We start from the raw sequence: 19559 nt of genomic DNA on the forward strand, positions 1-19559 counted from the left end.
CTGGGAGGCTGCGGATGATGGCTGAGGGGACTGAATCCCTGACAAGCACGTGGGAACCCCAGCTGAATTCCTGGCTCCTAGCATCAACCTGACTTAGACCCAGTCATCATGGGCATTTGAGGTATAGAAAGCCAGCAGATGTAAGTGGTCTTCTTTCCCACAGAAGAAAAATAAAACTTTAGGAAGTGTGCTATGAGGACAGTACTCTTGAATATCAATGGGTTTTTTTTTTTCCATTTATTTATCTTTGTACTCTTAGTAGCTGCTTAGACATATTTTTGTTCAAGTTCTATTTCCTGAATGGATGGACATAATTAAGAATCATTTAAGATGAGCAGGCGTTAAAGTATAGTACATAAAGCCACAGCCTGTGATGCCTATATTCTGTATGGACACTGATTTGATTTCCAGATGCTCTGTTTCTGATCCAGTTCCCTGCTGATGTACCTGGGAAGGCAGCAAAAGATGGCCCAGGTGTTGGGGCCCCTGCACAGGTGAGAGACCCAGATGGAGTAAGCTGACTTTAGCCTGGACCAGCCCTGGGTGTTGCCATCAATTAGAGAGTGAATGAACTCTCTCCCTCCCTCCCTCCCTCCCTTCCTTTCTCTTCTCTCTCTCTGTCTCTCTCTTGCTCACTATTACTCAGCATTCCAAATAAAAGTAAGTAAGTCTTAAAAAGAAAACCTTTAGAGTCCATATTATAGGTTTTACTGGAGTCTCTCAGAACTAGAATTATAATAGATTTAATTTTATGTAGAAGGATCATCCAAAATTGCGTATTAATTTTTCTCAGCCAATAATGTTGTGTTTTTAAAGTTAATTTAAAAAGTAACAAATGGTGATCCTGTTTTTAGATGTTTTTAGCAAGTCCAGCTGTCAGAGGCCTGCATTCACTTCTGTGCCTTTCATCATATTTTCAACTTGTAAATGTTTTATTTTGAGAAATGTCTGACTGCAAGAATAGAACAATGAGTTTGTGTACACCCTCTCACCCTAATTCACTACTTGTTACTATTTTGCCACATTTCCCTCTCCTTTCCTTCCTTCCATTTATTTGAAATGTCCTCAGTAACCAGGGCTAGGGCAGGCCAAAGCTGGGAAACCCATCTGGATCTCTCACACAGGTGGCAGGGACAGGACTTGAGCCATCACCTGGTGCTGGAGAGAGAGCTGGAACTAGGAGCAGCTCTGGGACCCTCACACAACTGCTCTCTTACAGGATGTGGGCATCCCAAGCTGCTGCTTAATTACTGTGCCACATGCCCACCCCAATATTTTTTAGTTACTTCGATTATTGCCTAGAATAGCAGACTCTTATCTAGTAGAGATAGAATCCAGCTTACTACTCAGAAGACCCAGAAGTCACTCCTTCTTAGAATCTTTTTATGAGTTTATAGATATGGATTATAAAAGTAGATTAGAGGGCCCGATGTGATAGCTCAGTGAATAAAATCCTTGTCTTGCACACACTGGGATCCCATATAGGTGCCAGTTGATGTCCCAGCTGCTCCACTTCCCTTCCAGCAGCCCCCTGCTTGTGGCCTAAGAAAGCAGTAAAAGATAGCCCAAAGCATTGGGACCCTACACCTGCTTGGGAGACCCAGAAGAAGCTCCTGGTTCCTGGCTTCGGATCAGCTCAGTTCAGCCCATTGCAGCTACTTGGGGAATGAACTAGCAGATGGAAGATCTTTCTCTGTGTCTCTCCTTCTGTTTGTAAATCTGCCTTTCCAACAAAAATCATACTTTTTTTAATAGATTAAAAAATAGATTTGACTGTCCTGCGACCCCCATTAGGAGAAAGGAGAGTTAATTCCCAAAGCTCAGTGTCAGAAAATCCACGTGTTTGGGGTTTGTTGGCTGTGACTGTCTTGTATGTGCTTATACTCTGGTTGTATCTTTTGGGGAATAGCAACTTGTATGTCACCCATATGCATTCATGTCATATCCTTTTTTCCCTTTAACTCAAACTTCGACATGGTGAGCCAATGGAGTGTTTAAGTATAAGGATTAAAAGTGAGAGGGAAGGGGTCGGTGTTGTATATAGCACGTAAAGCCATCATCTGCAATGCTGGCATTCCATATAGGCACCACTTTATGTCCCAGCTGCTGCTCTCCTGGTCTGGCTTCCTACTAATGTCCTCAGGGGGAGAAAGCTGAAAATATTCCCCAGTGTTTGAGTCCCTGCTACCTCTGTGTGAGGCCTGGATGGAGCTCAACCAGCCCAGGCCATTGCATGGGGAGTGAATCTGTGGATGGAAGGTGTCTCTGTTTCTCCCTCTCTCTCTGTAACTCTGACTTACAAATGAGTAAATAAGTATGTAAAAACAAGAAAGGTGGCTGATGTGGACTGAGGTGGCCAGAATGCTCTGTTTTGTTGAAGTGTCAGATGCGCTTGGTTAGGTGGGTGTGTGGTCACAGCTGGCTGCCCTGTTGCCTGTCAGTGTGTTCCTGTGTTGAACAGCTCTGTCATGGTTTGGCTTAACTTCCTAGTTTGGGGTTTGGGGATAGGAATCTGGAACCCCCCAATTCTCCAAACTGAACTAGTTCATCTCAGCACCCTCATTGTTCTGTGATTACATAAAGCAGCTCCTGTACTGTTTGCCCTGCCACATGAACACCTGGTGATAACGATCAGTCTTTTCGCCCATTGCTGCCAGCAGCCACTGCGCTGGTGGTTGGATGAAGATTCCGTGACCCGAGGCTGACTCTCCTTCCCTTCTCTCTACAGCCATCGCTCCACCAGGCGGACAGCATCCGGGGAACCCGCCACCACGGCCTGGTGGAGAGGCCGTCAAGGAGCCGTTTCCACCCGCTGCACCGGAGGCCCGGGGACAAGCCCGGCCGGCAGATATCCTTTGTCCCTAATGGTGAGCGAATGTCTCGTTTACAAGGTTCGGGGATTTATCTTCCTGCAGTCCTCCTTTGGCTTATGCATCTTCTCTTCTAGTTGATGAATGGAGACAGTTAAAGTGAGGGAGTTAGAGACCAGAAGCACCTCTGTGGCCAACTGGGCAGCACCGCGATGGGTGTTGCCAAAGGGAGCTGCGTTTAGTGACATCACTGAACACAAACGTGCTGTCGCCCAGCCCCTCTGCAGGGGCAGTCTCAGCATTCTCTTCCGAAATCAACAGCGAAAACAGGCGGGCAGCCCAGTGCTTCCTTGTGCTTCTGCTGACCCGCTGACCTGCTTTTGGCACTTGAGAAATTTTATACGCTCTTCTACCTGTAGGAGTTTCAAATGTGATAAATGATGGCCAAAATACAGACCTGGTGTTTTGGAAGATTCCCAGGCAGCAATGCTTGCTCACACTCAGTGCTGTGGCTATGATTATGAGGAAGGAGGAGAAGGAGATGTCGGGACATTGTAGGGACTCAGTGGCCAGTGCTGTGCTGAAGCCTCAGGGCTACAAATGGAGCTGAGCCCTGGGGGAGAGGCCAGAGAAAAAGTGTGCCAGGACGGCCTCCACGGTCACTGACCTAGCGGGGAGTAGGGCTGGGTGGGGAGAGCCGCGTGCTGGATTCCTGGCAGTGATGTGGAGCTGGCCTCACAGGCCTAGAAACCAGGAAGTGGGGGGAGGGCCCTGTGTTTACTGAGCACCTACCCCTGCCAGGCTGTGCAGCGCAATCTACATGTCATTCTGTCCTCAGCTCACTAAGGCCTTTATTTTGTTAACCCCTGTTTCCCCATAAGGAAGTTGAGTGCCAAAGCCACCTGCCTAGGCCTGATCACGGTGCTGAGGCAGAAGGCCCCAGCACTGTGGCTTGCTCTGAGGACCTTAAGCTTCTTGTGGTTTTGCATCTTTCTGGAGGTGAGGGTGATGCCTCCGGGAGATGCTGGTTTCTCTTCTGGGAATGCATCCCCCGGGGGCCACAGAGGTTCCCTGACTGCTGGGTCTGAGGTGTGGCCATCCTCTGTCAGTGGGATAGTGAAGGTAAGTTGTCCTGGGATTCTGACAGGAACCAAGTGATAACCAGAGTGCAGAACACAGGAACCTGTGATGACCTTGGCACCAAGTGCAGATGGTGGTGTGATTCACAGGTGTTGGGTTGGATGGGTACATCGAGCCACTTCCACGTTGCCTGCAGTTTTCAAACAGAGGAATTGAATTAACAATATCTTTAAAATCAAAGCAAGGGCCTGGCGAGGTGGCCTAATAGCTCAAGTCCTCGCCTTGCATGTGCCAGGATCCCATATGGGCGTCGGTTCTAATCCTGTAGCCCCACTTCCCATCCAGCTCCCTGCTTCTGGCCTGGGAAAGCAGTTGAGGACAGCCCAAGGCCCAAAACTTTGGGACCCTGCACACATGTGGGAGGCCTGGAAGAGGCTCCAGGTTCCTGGCTTCGGATTGGTGCAGCTCTGGCCATTGCAGTCACTTGGGGATTATATCATTGGACGGAAGATCTTCCTGTCCGTCTCTCCTCCTCCTTATATATCTGACTGTCCAATAAAAATAAAATAAATCTTTAAAAAAAAAAAGCAAAACAGTTTCAATTCCCTCTCCTCTTGCCAGTGCTCTCTATATTGTATCATATATACTGTACTATAAACTTGAGGGTACTTAAAAAAGTTCATGGAAAATGGAATCAAGGTGAGCTTATTGGGGTGGCTATCTAGCCTGGTGGTTAAGACACTGGTTAAGGATGCCTACGTCCCACAGGATGCTACCTGGGTTTTATTCCCAGCTCCTGCTGTTGACCCCACTTTCTGGGCATGCAGCTCCCAAGGTGCAGTCTGGTAACTCAAGTGGTTGGGTTCCTGTCACTCCCTGGAAGACCTGCATTGAGTTCCTCACCACTGGCCCAGGCTTGGCCATTCTGAGCATCTGGGGAGTGGACCCATGAGTGGGAGATTCATCTCTCTGTCTCCCAAGTAAATCAAATATTTTTTTCAGAAAGATAAACTTATTTTGGGGCAAAGTCATTTTTGAAATCCACACATAATTGTTTTATAGTATGCATTTCCAAGAACTCGTCAGAGACCACCTGTATATATCTTCACACTTAAAGCTGCTTCAGATATATTTAAAAAAAAAGATTTTTTTTTATTAGAAATCAGATTTACACAGAGAAAGATCTTCCATCTACTGTTTCACTCCCCAAGTGGCCGCAATGACCTGAGCTGAATTGATCTAAAGCCAAGAGCCAGGAACTTCTTCCAGGTTTCCCAAATGGGTGCAGGGTCCCAAGGGTTGGGGCCATCTTTGACTGCTTTCCCAATCTGTAAATAGGGAGCTAGATGGGAAGTAGAGCAGCTGGGATATAAACTGGCACCCATATGGGATCCTGGTGGGTGCAAGGTGAGGGCTTTAGCCACTAGGCTACCACACTGGGCCCTCACATGCATTTTGATCCAAGTACAGCCTAAATAGATTTGAACATTGGAAATTATTCATTCCTTAAAGCTGATTGAAGAATCTTCTGGTGGTCAGGTCCCATTAGATGCTAACAGTGTCCCTGGTTTCAGGTTGCTTGCAGTATAGTTACACAGGAAGCTGAGCAGGCAGACACCCTCCCTGCAGCTGGGAACTGTAGCAGAGTAAGCACAGAAGCCGACTCAGCAAGGGCAGTAGGATGGAGTCCTGGAGGCAATTAGAGGAAGATGTATTCATTGGTTCAGCACATAACTGCAGAGCCCTTCCTCCACACCAGGCATGCTCTCAGCAGTCAAGACCCCAGGATGAATGAGAGGGCCAGCCTGTGTCAACTGGAGTCTGCAGTCCTGTAGGAGCTGGCACACAGCAGCAGGTACACACAATCAGGGGGAGTGACTGCAGACGGTCCTGTGGTCACAGACAACATGTGGGAGAGCAGAGTGACCAGGGTGACAGTGCTACAGGTGCAGGGACTAGGGCAAGCCAGGTCCCAGGAGGGGAGAAGACACAGTGTGACATGTCAGAGGGCCTGACCTGACTCCACAGGAGTCTCCTTGTGAGAGCATCAGCAAAGCTAGTCAATCTGTCTCTAAGGGAAGAAGAAGCAAATGCCAAATTCACAGAGAGCTCAATGAAGTTGGTCACCAACCAGCCCAAATCAGAGCCTCCGTTTGCAAGCCATCTCTCTGTGGTCTCCTGGAAGCTCCTAATTGGGTCCTGGGCCTGGATATCTGAAAGGCGGAATAACAGAAACAGAGTGCACAAGCCCAGGGCTCCATGTGGGTCTTCCATGTAGGTGGCAGGGGCTCAAGTACTCCAGCCATCTTCTACTGCCTTTCTAGGTACATTAGCAAGAAGCATGATTAAAACCAGAGCAGCGGGCCTGACACGATAGTGTAGTGGTTAAGGTCCTCACCTTGCACGTGCCAGGATTCCATATGGGCGACAGTTCTAATCCCAGCGGCCCCGCTTCCCATCCAGCTCCCTGCTTCTGGCCTAGGAAAGCAGTCGAGGACAGCCCAAATCCTTGGGACCCTGCACCCATGTGGGAGACCCGGAGGAGCTCCTGGCTTCTGGCTTCGGATTGGCTCAGCTCCAGCTGTTGCAGCTGCTTAGGGAGTGAACCATCGGACAGAAGATCTTCCTCTCTGTCTCTCCTCCTCTTTGTATATCCGCCTTTCCAATAAAAATAAATAAATCTTTAAAAAAAAAAAAAAAACAGCAGCCAGACGCTTCAATATTGGATGCTGGTGTTGCAGCTGACAGCTTAATTGACTGCACCATAATGATAACCTCAGGAACGTGGTTCTGTGTCACATGCATCAGTCTATTTGAGATCTCAGAGTAGGGCTGGCCTTGTGAAATAATTTGCTTAAAATTTTTGCCTTTCACATTAGTATATTGCCTCTCCAATGGAGTTTTCTTTATCACTTAGCAGATATAAAAACTGGTTTGAATTTGATCAGAATAACCAATGTGCTCTGAATTCTCTTACTGCTGCTTGTTTTTGGACTTGGGCATTCTTTCGGGATGGGCAGGATGGCTTAGACAGGGCACAGGCCTGTGAGGCAGCAGTTGCAAATAAAGCAGGCATTGTTGGCCAGCGGTCCTGGCTTCCCTGCGGAGTGGGCAGCCTGGCAAGCAGAGCCCTGGCGCAGGAGATTCCTCCTGCCGTGGGTGCCTGGGGCTGCAAGCAAGCTGAGAGCAGCAGGCTCACTATGGGCACCTGTGGCTGCCCCAGTAAAGAGCTAGCTGGACTCTCACGAGCCCACGCAAGTCTTATGACAAACTTGCTGCAGCTGAAATTCCTTCCTATTGACTCTGAATGCCCAGCATGAATTTTTGAGCCAGTGGGTAACAGACTGAACAAGAGCCTAACACGAGAACCTCCTAGAAAATGATGTGGGTCTTGTTGAAAGCAGGTGGATCACAAGCCCAGAAAATCCCGAACTTGAGTCATTTGCAGAGGACTTGCCAGAGTGAGAGGGACTCGCCTTTGGGGGAACCTTGCCCAGTGACAGCTGAGAAAGCAAGGACATGACCTCCCAACAAACACATGGCCTGTGAAACCCACGATGCCTTGTGTGACAATCCCTCCACAGCTCTTGCTGTGGCCACTCCCCCTGCGTAATAGAGCCACTCTGAGAAGCCCTGCAGTTGGGAAACTTGCCCTGTTCAACCTTGTGCTTTCCTAGATTATGGCACTGCAGGACTCAGGCATTTTTATTTTCTTAAGACTTGTTTATTTTTACTTGAACGAGTAACAGCGAGAAAGTGGGGAGAGACAGAGACATGTTCCATCTGCTGGTTCACTCCCCAAATGGGCACAGTAGCCAAAGCTAGGCTTGGCCAAAGCTGAGAACCAGGAACCTCCTTCAGGTCTCCCATGTGGGTACAGGATCCCAAGGCTTTAAGCCATCCTCCACTGCTTTCCCAGAGCTTTAGCAGGGAGTTAGATGGGAAGTGGAACAGCTGGGACTTGAACTGGCATCCATACAAAATGCTAGCACCAGAGGTGAAGGATTAACTCCTATACCACACCATTACCCTAGAACTCAGTTTTTACCCAATCCTCCTATTACCTCCAAGGACACAGACACTTGGGTCCTCTGATGTTTTCAGAGGAAAATAGTCCAACTGCAGAATCCCACCTGCAGCTTGTTTACCATTCATAAGCTGGAGGAGACAGAAAGATGCACGTGTCAGAGCTCAGGGCGATCCCATCCTTGTTACCTCCTTCAGATTGGCCCTGAAGACCTGGCAGGACGAAGATGGACAGGATGATAGCAAAGACACTAGGGCCAGAGGGGACCACAGTGTGACTGGCTCTCTGTAGTACTTGTGGCCCTGCCCATAGACTGTGTCCCTAGCAGGTGCAGCAGAGCAAATGACCAGTCTCCTGAGCCCCACCCTAGGTGCCCTTGCCCCACTGGAGCAGGAAGCCGGAATAGAACCCAGCCCCACTTACCCTGGCGGGCCAGGTGGCACCTGGAAGGCCAGGGTAGGACTTGTTTTGCACTTCAGTGGCTCTGTAGCCCCTCCCCCTGGTAAAGGGGCCAGCAGATGGCCTCTCTTATCAGCGGAAAGAAGAGCTGCCCCCCTTCCTCTGGGGAAGAGTGACTCAGAGCCGGTCCCTCTGACACACCCATGCGGAGAGGGGAGGAGTCCCAGATTGTTTGCTGAGGCAGGGGCCAGAGTATAGAGGGACAGGCTAAGATGGCTCTGACTCACTCACACCCCCGCATGGAGGGGCTGAGGGGCCACCAAATTGGATATGGGGATGAGATATGAAGTGTCCTGGGTTCTTTTTGGTGGAGAACCTAGTAGACAATTGGAAATGTGGAACAATTAGAAATGTGGACTCAAAGCTCCCAACTGGGAGCTGAAAGTGTGGATTCGGAAAGGTCTGGGCTATGTGTGATTGCTGGAACCCGTGCAAGAATGGGGTTGACCATTGTAACAGGGAATACAGCACTGTCCACCGGAGACAAGCAGGGGCCAGATTCCCCTGGGCTGTGCTTCCTGAAGCCTGCGCTCCCTACCTCCCCACACTCAGTGATCCTGAGTCCCCTCTTGCCATCCCCTCCCTGGGTAAGCAGTGCCCACAGGTGTGGCCCCAGAGGACACCAAGATGGAAGACAATGGCAACCAGTGGCAAGAAGCACAGGACAACTGGGGAAAAACGTCCATGAGGGTGTAGGGGGTGTTTTCTTTTTCTAAGGATTTACTTTTAGGTGAAAGGTAAAGTGAGGGACAGAGAGAGAAAAATCTTCCTTCTGCTGACTCACTCCCCAAATGCCTGCAACAGCTGGATCTGGGCGAGGCTGATGCCAGGAACCAGGAACCCCATCCGGGTCTCGCACGTGGGTGGCAGGGGCCCAAGTACGTGATCATCATCTGCCATCTCCCAGGCACATTAGCAGGAAGCTGAACCGGAAGCAGGGGGGGGCTGGGGTGCTAGCAGGCACTCTCATATGGGATATATGGGCATCCCACGTTGTGGCCTCACCTACTAAGCCACAATGTTCACCCCATGGAGATGTTTTCAAAGCTTAGTTCCTGTTATCATTGTAACCACTTCCCCTCTTGCTTATCTTTTCATTACCTCTCCTTTCTAAGGGGGAAATACTGTGAGCCAGAGACTTACCTGGTTTACTTAGATGGGGAGGTGACCTGGGAAGAGCTGCTGTGACTTGTGGAACCCAAAGCTGGCTCTCGTCACAGGTTCACAGCTGGCAACCAGCAGACCCTCCAGAGATGCAAGTTTGCAAACACACCTATTTTCTGTATTAAGGTTGTTCTTTCAGGCATATCAAAGTTGGCAAATAATTAAAATCTCCCAAATGAAGTTTTCTGAAGTATTCAAAGAAACCTGTGTGGTTTAGTGCCTCAGCTCTCCAGTTTTTTAAATATCCATCACATTATAGGGCTGGTCCCAGGTTAAGCTGCTGCTATATGAACATTGATTCAAGACTCAACGGCTCCACTTTCAATCCAGCTCCCTGCTGTTGTACCTGGGAAAGCAGCAGCAGAAGATGGCCTAAGAGCTTAGGGTTTGCACCCACTTGGGAGACCCAGAAAGAGTTCCAGATTCCTGGCTTTGGCCTGGCTCAGCAGTGCCCTTTGTGGCCATTTTGGGGGATTAACCAGCTGTTAGAAGATCTTTCTCTCTCTCTCTCTCTACCTTTCAAATAAGAAAAACAAAAATTTTTTTAAGTTCTATTTATTTTTATTGTATAGGCAGACTTACAGAAAGGAGGAGATACAAAGAGAATGATCTTCCGTTCACTGGTTCAATCCCCAAGTGGCCATATGGCCAAAGCAGAGCAAATCCTAAGCCAGGAGCCAGGAATTTCTGGGTCTCCCATACAGATGCAGGGTCCCAAGGCTTTGGACCATTCTCTACTGTTTTCCCAAGTGCAATACAAGGAGCTGGATGGAAGTGGAGCATCTGGGACACGAACTGCACCTATATGAGATCCCAGCATGTGTAAGGCAAGGATTTGGCGACTGAGTCAATGCACCGGGCCCAAGTAAAAGAAATCTTAAAAAAAAATATTTATGGGCCCGGCGCGGTGGCACAAGTGGTTAAAGGTCCTCACCTTGCACGCCCGGGATCCCATATGGGCGCCGGTTCTAATCCCGGCAGCCCCGCTTCCCTTCCAGCTCCCTGCCTGTGGCCTGGGAAAGCAGTCGAGGACGGCCCAAAGCTTTGGGAACCTGCACCCGCGTGGGAGACCCAGAAGAGGCTCCTGGCTTCGGATCGGCATAGTATCGGCCCGTTGTGCTCACTTGGGGAGTGAATCATCGGACGGAAGATCTTCCTCTCTGTCTCTCCTCTCTGTATATCTGCCTTTCCAATGAAAAAATAATAAAAATAAATCTTTAAAAAAAAATATGTATTCAATTAGGCAGAACAAAATTAATAGGAATTCAATGGGCACATCTTTTAGTTTCTGTTGTCTTAGCCTAATCATACCAATAGTTCTAGGAATTTTCCACGTTTTCCTGTCGTTTAGGATGTGTGGAAGATTCTTCAGCATTGAAGTAGCAAGCACATGGTCATAATGTCTCTGGAACAGCACAGCATTATGGTCAGTGCTGTGTAATTGGATTTAATGACCAACCTTATGAGCATCAGAGCCAGAGAAGGACGACAGCGCTATGTCATGAACTGAATCCCTTCCAAACAGAGTTGGACCCAGGCTTGCAGAAAAGAGGCAGAAGCACGCAGGCTGGGTGAGACTTGGGGCCTTCTCCCTAATGGCTCTGCCAGATGAAGCACAAAGGCCTCTGCTCTCTCAGGTCTGCTTCCTCCCCCAACAACCCCATCCCTTCCCATGGACTATGCGATCTGAACACCTAGCCTGATAACAAAGGGTGGAGAAATCCCTCTCTTGGAAGTAGCTCTGCTTTATTATATTGGTTCAGGGTCAGATTTTTTTTAAATTTAAATTCTTTTTGATTTATTTGGGAGGGAGAGACTAGCTGAGAGACAGAGATCATCCATCTGCAGGTTCTCCCCCCAAATGTCTACAACAGTCAGAACTGGGCCAGGCTGAAGCATGCAGCCAGGAATTCAGTCTGGGTCTCCCATGTGGGTGGCAGGGACCCAGGTCCTTGGGGCTGTTACTGTCGCCTCCCAGAGTACGTCAGCAGGAAGACAGAATCTCAAGTGGAACCAGGACCCAAACCCAAGCACTAAAGAGTGGGTGACTGGTGTCCCAAGAAGCAGCTCACCTGCTCTGTCAAATGCCTGTCCCAGGGTCAGATTAAGAAATAAAGAAACAGGGCCCTGCTATGATGGCTCAATGGCTAAATCCTTGCCTTGCACATGCTAGGATCCCTTATAGGCACTGGTTTGTGTCCTAGCTGTTCCACTTCCAACCCAGCTCCCTTCTTGTGGCCTCCGAAAGTGATGGAACATGGCCCAAAGTCTTGGGATCTTGCACTAGTGTGGAAGACTGGAAGAAGCTCCTGGCTCCTGGCTTAAGATCAGCTCAGCTCAGGTCATTGCAGCCACTTGGGAAGTGAACCAGCGGATGGAAGATCTTTCTCTCTGTCCTAGGTGGGCCAGAGAGTCACTTGTAAAGAGAGAGCATGACAAGAGGCTAGTGAAGGATCCAGAAGCCAAAGGCAAAAAAGCATCTGCAAACTTTTTGAAGTTCCCACACATCACTGCTTTCTGGGATTGTTAGGGTTGAACGAATGTGAACTCACCGCTTGGCATAGGCCTGACACAGATCACTCCCAAATGTCCAACATCTTCACATATATTTCTTATCTCATTTGTGACATTCATCTTGAGAAAGAGAGGTCTGGCATCAGAAGTGTAATTGGTAACTGCTAAAGAGAATCAGTGATACAGGAGACAAACCAGTGGGCATGAACTTGGTGGGTGACCAGGCAGCTGTGTGCCACCTGGGAGAGAGGTGGCCCTGTCTGAGACAGAGGGCGGGAGGTACAGGGTGTAGTGTGGAGCCCAGGCAGCCACAGTATCTGCACACTGCCTGCAGAGTCCAGGAGGAGAGTCACTGTGCGCTCTCCAGCAGGAGAACATCGCGATGGGACCTCACTGAGGATTACCCAGGTAGTTATGCTAACACAAATGGCTCTACTTCAGTCAATGTGAACAAGGGTTCTTCAAAAAGGTGATAGAAAAGGAGGTTGAGTTTTTCTTGTCACAATAATTTTTTTCAAAGCCATGTGTAGCTTGTATTTGGGGAGGGTGAGGGCCTTGCATGTCTCTTTGTTAGAGTGCCACATCTCAGGTGTGTTCCTGTGCAGTGGGCATGTAGGTGCAGAGCTACTGACTTCCCCACAGCTTCAACAGTAAGGACCAGGGACCTCTGTGACCCAGATAAAGTCCCGTTGCTGGTTGTGTCACTGCAAGCACAAGGGCTGGGTCAAGAGGGCCACAGAATGTCCTGAGCCTGTACCCCTGGATGGGCCTCATGCTCCCCATGGAAACCCCAGGTTCCCCATGAGGCAGTTCCTCTTCTCCTTCCAAGGCCCCCTACCTGGCCCTTCATGTGTCACGAGCCCAACCTGAGCCAATCACCATTTCCGGGGGAACAAGCTGCCCGCCCTGAGAATCCCCAAGTCCTTTGCTGGACCCAGGAGGCCTACAGGGTATGGCAGTGTCAGTAGGTGTGTGCCAGCTGTGGAGAGTATTCTCAAAAGCAAGATGCTGGGCAGATGAAACAAATCAAACATCATTCTGTTGCATGTCACAAAGAAGCCTGATGGATGCCTGCGTCGGGGGTGCCACGAATGCCAAAAGAGCTAGAACCATCAGGCATGGGGGGATGGTTGGCAAGGAAGACTGCTGTTGAGCCCCCACAGCTCCAGCAGTTCCCATCCTGCTGCAGCCTCCCATGACTTTTACTTTTCCTTTATTCGAAATTCCACTTTGATGGCAGCACTTCAGGAGCCAATTACTCTTCGCAGCCCCTGGACGAGAGCTGGCCAAGGTAAGCCGGGTTTCCAGAGGTGTGGTGAGCATGGACATTGCTAGGTGACCTCACTCTGTGTGGTCTACCTCAGATGTTTCAGACAATTCTAATATAAAACACAGCTCTTGTTTTTGCTTAAAAAAGAAAAAAAAAAGTCCAACATTTCCATGTGTAATCATAGGCTTGTATGAAAGTTATGTAAGGGACTCTTCATACCTAAAACCAAGTAGAATCACAGTGCATTTACCAACAAATGCCCTGGTCTGATATTCCTCCATGGGAGACATGGACAAATCAATGCAATGAGTTTTCTTCTGGGATCTTGTCATATTCTGTCAAGGGCCTCTGAGTCCTTCTAAACACAAGAGAGAGAGTGGCCCATGCGAAATTGATTGGAGGGACTGCCAAGGCCAAGGTCAAGGTGTGGGTGGTTTCTTTCCCTTTGGGAAGACAGCACACACTTAGAACCTGGAGTTGAAGTCTGCCCCTGTCAGTTCCCTTGGTACTTTACTGTGGATGACAGGGCTGGGAAGGGAATTTAAGATTGGGAGCAGCTTCAGCCACCTTCAAGATTCCTGGAATCCGAGCTTTTAGGTCAAATACAGTGTTTTGTTTTAAAGCCATCTCCAAACTGATTATTTTCTTAGGTGTATCCAAGAGCAAATGTCTTATACTTTCCAGAGCTCCAGGATTAGTGTAATGAATGTTTTGGTTTTGAACATTTATTTATCTGAAAGGCAAAGTTACAAAGCAGGAAGGACAGATCCAGTGTTTGCTGATTCACTCCCCAAATGGCCGCAACAGTGAGGGCTGGGCCAGGCTCAAGGCAGGAGCTCTGGATCTCTCACTTGGGTGGCAGGGGCTCAAGCATTTGAGCCATCTTCCATTTCTTTTCAGGGAGCTGAGTCGGAAGTGGAGTAGGAAGTCAGGATCCAAACTGGTGCTCATCTGGGATGCTGGCAGCATCACAGGCAGTGGTTTAACTTGTTGCACCACATTGCAAGCTCCTGAACTACCATTTTTGTTACCTGGATACCTGTAACTGTCATATTCCTCTTCAGTGGCTGTCCATAACCAACACAAGAGTGTTGTGCGTGTGGGGTTCCCAGCACACCACCTACACCTACACATACACACTCACACTCAAATTTACTCACTATAAGTGCGCATCTGCAGAGGCTGCCGTGCCCTGGAGAGGAGTCAGACATCCAGCGATGCAAAAGGCATGCAGAGGTCCTGCTGGCCTGTTTTAAGTCCTGTGCCTAGCACGAACCCTGCTTTGTGAGTTTGCAGTAGTTTTTATCTGGAAATCAGAGACATAGAAACCAGGGAGTTCATTCTGTCTGACCTCGTTTGAACAATGATGAGCAAGTTGGGTGAGGCAGGGGGTTTTTGTGGGTGTCTGTCAGCGTATATAGCAAGTGACTGGAAGGTCAGCGCTCATCAACCCAGACCCGGGGTTCTCCTTTTCTCCCTGAGGATTAAACAACTTTTCTTTTTGATGTTGCCCTGGTTTTTAAAGGCAGCAGCCTCCTTGGAAAGAAGAAAAGCATCCAGGCTTCAGGCTGACAGCTGCGCTGAACAGGTAAATGGGCTATTTCCCAGTCCAAGTTAAGTTGGAAGGAAGAGACCAGGTAACTCGATTGTCTTGCTGTTCTCTACATAGTATTTGCTTGCCAGATGATGCTAAAAAACCACCACCACCACAACCATCAGGTCCACCATGGAGTGAAGCCAGGGTGAAGCCAGGAGCCCCAAACTCCATCTGGGTCTTCCACATGCATGACAAGGACCTGAGTATTTGAGCCTTTTACCAGCTGCCTCACAAGATAAGCATTAGCAGGAGATTGGAGTTGTAGCAGAGCCCTGGCTTAAACCCAGGCACTTGGACAGGAGATGCAGATGTTGCAAATGACACCTCACTACTGCACCAGACTCTCAGCCTCAAGTCACTTTCTCAATGTTCACAAAACTGCAAAAATGAATATTATTTTCTATCCTAAGAAGTGAGATGATATCCAAGGTCCCTTAGTGAATATGCAAAGGGACTGGGATTTCAAAAAAATTTTTAAAATAGTAAAAATCCTTTTTGTAATGCAAAATCCCAAACAGACACAAAGGAGAGAGTAGTCTTGAACCTTGTGCCTGTCCTTCAGCCTCAGTGCACTGTCATGTGTGCCAGCACAGTTTCTTGGCCTCATCACCTTCATTCTGTGGCCCTCTGGATATCTCTTATTTTATCCATAAATATCATGATAGACACCTTTTAAAAACTATAGCTGCAATACCATTATTACCATGCTTAACAAAGTGAGCAGTGGCTCCTGGAGCGATCAGTTGTCCAGTCTCTTTGCCTTCTCCCAGTTGCCCCATATGTTTGATGGACTGCCCTGGAATGTCTCTGGGTGTATGAAGGAGCTGGACTTGGCTCCCAGAGCCAGAGATGCACTGTACTCCCTGATTGGCCTCGTCCCTTCTCCGAGGACCACAGAAACACTTCTGAGGCTCATTTGAAATGGTTTGTTTTTGTTTTTGTTTTTGGATAATGGCAATTTGATCTTCAGATGAGATAAATAGTTGCCTCTGAGAGCCATACTGTGTATAAATAGGAGCTGTGTAGGAGAGGAATTTGCCCTAGACCAGTGGTTTCCAGACTTAAAAAATAATTTTTTTGAGAGTTAGATGGAGGAAGAGAGAGAGAGAGATAAACTGAGGCCTGACCAGGGCGTCCCCAAATGCCCATGATAGCTGGAGATAACTTGGGGCAGGAGCTGGGGGCCAGGAGCTCATGTCAGGTCTCCCACGTGGGTAGCAGGAAGATAGTTACTTGAGCCACCACCACTGACTCTCAAGGTGTGCATTGACAGGGCTGGGTGTGAGAACCCCTCCAACAGGAATGTGAGCATTTTAATCAGCAGCTGAACTACAGGGCTAAATGCCTGCTCTCAGACTTCCTGTCTCGAGATGCCCTCTCCCCCCAAAAATCACTAAAACCCTTGAAGAGCATTTGTTTATATGATCTATTAATATTTACCAAGATAAGAAAAATTAAACAGATTTTTAAGAGACTTACTAATCAATTGAAAATAAGAAACTCATTGCCTAGAACTTAAGTGATATCTTTGTTGAAGGAGTCACAGTTATATTTTCCAAGACAAATATATATATATATATGTCTATTACAAAATAGACATATATATAACTGAGGGAGGAGGGTAGAAAGAGGTTGAAAAGTGGAAACTCCCCACACATGGTCTGACGAAGGCAGCAAGGTGCAGTGCCACGTGCACAGCAGGGTGACTATGAGCCCCATTAATGTGCCGCAGGCCACACGCAGACTAACAGTGGAAAGGCTGGCTGTCAGGGCTGACCCATCCATGCTGTGTGTATCTGTTGATATACTGCACTGTGCTCCATAAAAACATACAGGCATCACATGTTTCTAAAAATAAAAGTAGAATAAGTTGAAAGTGTTTCCATTTTACAATGGAAGCAGTATAACATGGTTTTTTTTTTAATGAAACACGAGTTCAGTGGGAAAACATCTGCAGAGACCAGAGCTGCACCTCCTGCAAAACTCATGGAACCACTGGTATTGCAGTACCATCAGTCCAGGGTGTGGGCTGGCCCTGGGGCCCGCACCCCTGCACAGAGGAAAAGGCAGAGTGCACTTCAGTGCTGCTTTGGGAGGCCTCTCAACTTTGCAAGCTCCCTGGAGGCCTTGGCAACCTGGGCTCCAGGTGACTGCTCTGCCGGCCAGGCCAGACCTCCTAGTCCCAGCCACCACCTGTGCAGGTGCAGGGGTGAGAGGTGGTGGATTGCTACATCCTCTGCCTCCATGTGTTGCTGTGTGTGTGCCAATGGAGGGCTTTCCAGCCTGGGTGATCCCCTACCCCCGATGTAAGGGGCTCCAGGTAGGTCCGACCTCTCAATGTGTAGGCAGCAGTCAGCCGTGTTTTTCTGCCTGGCTTTCCTGTTGGTAATGTTCAGCCAAGAACTGTGCACTTTGATCAAGGAAAAAAAATAATAATTTTCAGCACGACTCTCTCCTCCCCTCCTTAGGACCAATTCTGACTCTGCTCTTCACACAAGTGCTCTGAGCACCAAGCCCCAGGACCCCTACGGAGGAGGGGCCCAGTCAGCCTGGCCTGCCCCGTGCATGGGTAAGACCTGCAGGCCCCTGCTCGCAGTGCTGTGCTTGCCCTTGGGCCCTGAAGGAGCTGGGGGAGTTGTTTCCCCGGGTGTACCTGTGCTGCACCTGGCGCCCCAAGCAGAAGCATGGCAGGTGTGGGTTTGCATCCCCACCATTCCCGGGCAGCTCTTGGCTCTAGTATCTCCTTCCCTTTTCCCAGTGCGCCGTCTTTGCCATGGACAGTGACCGTGATTTCCCAACTGGTCTCCCATCAGCTGTCAGGTCTGGTTTTGTGCCAAGTTCCCCGGGGACCTCTTTTCCCACCCAGGACCTAAATAAGTAAGACCAGAAGTAACTGATGGAGCTAATTAGCAGCTGGTTCACTGATCAGCCCTAGGAGGAGGAAGTGGCTTCTCTCCACGAGTCCTGGGGCTGTGACAGCTGAACCCCAGAATGAGACACACACATGCACACCATGCCCCAGTGGTCAGCAGCACTTGCCCAAGTGTCCCCTGTCCCCGGGAGCAGAGGAGAAGGCGTACTCCCCAAGGAGGAGCCCCGTCAGGGCCGGACGGGCCTGCCCAGCTAGACCTCATGTTGCCGGTCAGATCTCCAGCGTAATGGAGTGGAGAGGCCCATGTGAGCCTGCCATATGCTTAGAACTCTCGGTGCTACTCCTCAGCTTAGGCAGGGCCAGTACCCAGATCTGCCCACCTTTTCCCAATTGCCCACCCCCAGCCTCACACAGCAGGTCAGCCATGACACCTCCTGGGGGATCCAGTGCTTCCTCGCCCTCTCTTCTGTATGCCTGTTCCCCCTAGTCATCACCTGTCTATCTGGAAGCTTCAGCTGCATGCCCTTCTCTGAGGAGTAGTCCTCGGCCTTCCTGCCTTGCACCCAACACCCCAGTACCCTACATCCTCCTGGCTTCCCAGAGCTCCCAGAACAGTGCCTGCACAGTAGGATGCCCTGGTGGAAAAGTGAGAAGAGGTCACTTGTTCCCATGCCATGAGACCATTCTCTGAGCACTAACATCTGAGGCTTCCTCACTCAGACCTGCTCCGTGCCTGCCCTTCAATACTGTTCCAAGGAGAACGTTCCTGTTCTTAGTTCCTTGTATATGGTAGGAATAGGATTGAATAATTGTTGCTAAATTTCTTCTCCAATTAGAAAAGACTCCATTTGCCCAAAGAAGTGTTTGCCTCTCAAGGGGGAGAACTCTGGCAACTGGTTAGGGTCATCCACCTGTGTTTCCACACCAGGAACGCAAAGATGAAGTTGGTAGGGACATTAGATTGGACACGGGTCCAGCGCTGCTCCCTGTTTGGAGAATTGGGCCACGTGAGAAGCTGAGGAGCTCAGCTTCCAGAGAGGTGGAGACTGAGATAGGTAAACAGCCTTAAGACAGCAGTGGAAACCATCTGCACAGGGCCTGTGCGTGCAGCCAGGCCTGAGCCTCAGACCTGGCAATGACAAGATGGAGAGATCTTTGTCCTGTAGCACTTGCCTTTCTGCCCCTGCCAAGCCTCCGTGTGTCCTCTGCACAAAGTGTATGCTTCTCTGTGAAGGGCCAAAGATCCAGAGGGAATGAAAGAGCTGTAGGCAATCCAAGGAAAGAGTTTTCATGTCTTGCATGCAGAGAAGAAAGTAGAGAGAATGATGACTGGGCCTGAAGCATTTGTACCTGTGAGGGGAAGGGGTAAGCGAGGGTGGGTTGGATTGGCACAGGAGTGGACAAAGCAAGAGGACAGCAGGGAGAAGGGCAGCCCTGCAGCAGTGTGCTCAGGTGGGCTATGGAGCACTCCAGTTTCTCAGGTCTGCAGGCTGTGAGAGGGGCAGACCTCCAGCATGGCTGCCTGCTGGCGCGCCCACACCCACCCTTGCCCTGTGAGTGCAGCAGAACTCAGAAACACATCCAAATATGGGCGTGTTTACACGGGCAAGCCAGTATGTTTAAAATCTTAGTCCAGTCTCCAAGGATGGGAATTATTTCTGGAGAATTATATTTGTTGGTGGGAGCTATCTAAAATAGTCCCACGTATTTTCCTTCTGTAATTCATTAAAAGTTTTTCATTTTCTTTCCTTCCGAGTTTTAAAAAT

General features: G+C 49.2%; 1 protein-coding gene across 3 annotated transcripts in view; it reads left to right on the forward strand.

Annotated features, from left to right (window-relative positions):
• The window catches only part of CRTC3 (CREB regulated transcription coactivator 3), an 88692-nt gene that overhangs the window by 51103 nt on the left and 18030 nt on the right, over positions 1 to 19559 (forward strand). For all 3 annotated transcript variants that reach the window (XM_040969840.1, XM_040969841.1, XM_040969842.1), the window contains exons 3-6: positions 2729 to 2848; positions 13284 to 13345; positions 14850 to 14912; positions 17390 to 17490. In XM_040969840.1, coding sequence (XP_040825774.1) covers positions 2729 to 2848; positions 13284 to 13345; positions 14850 to 14912; positions 17390 to 17490 — 346 coding nt within the window. The remainder of the gene's footprint in view (positions 1 to 2728; positions 2849 to 13283; positions 13346 to 14849; positions 14913 to 17389; positions 17491 to 19559) is intronic.

The sequence above is a fragment of the Ochotona curzoniae genome, unplaced genomic scaffold (assembly GCF_017591425.1).
Source record: "Ochotona curzoniae isolate NIBS_2020 unplaced genomic scaffold, NIBS_Ocur_1.0 scaffold_4701, whole genome shotgun sequence".
Classification (NCBI taxonomy): Eukaryota; Metazoa; Chordata; class Mammalia; order Lagomorpha; family Ochotonidae; genus Ochotona; species Ochotona curzoniae.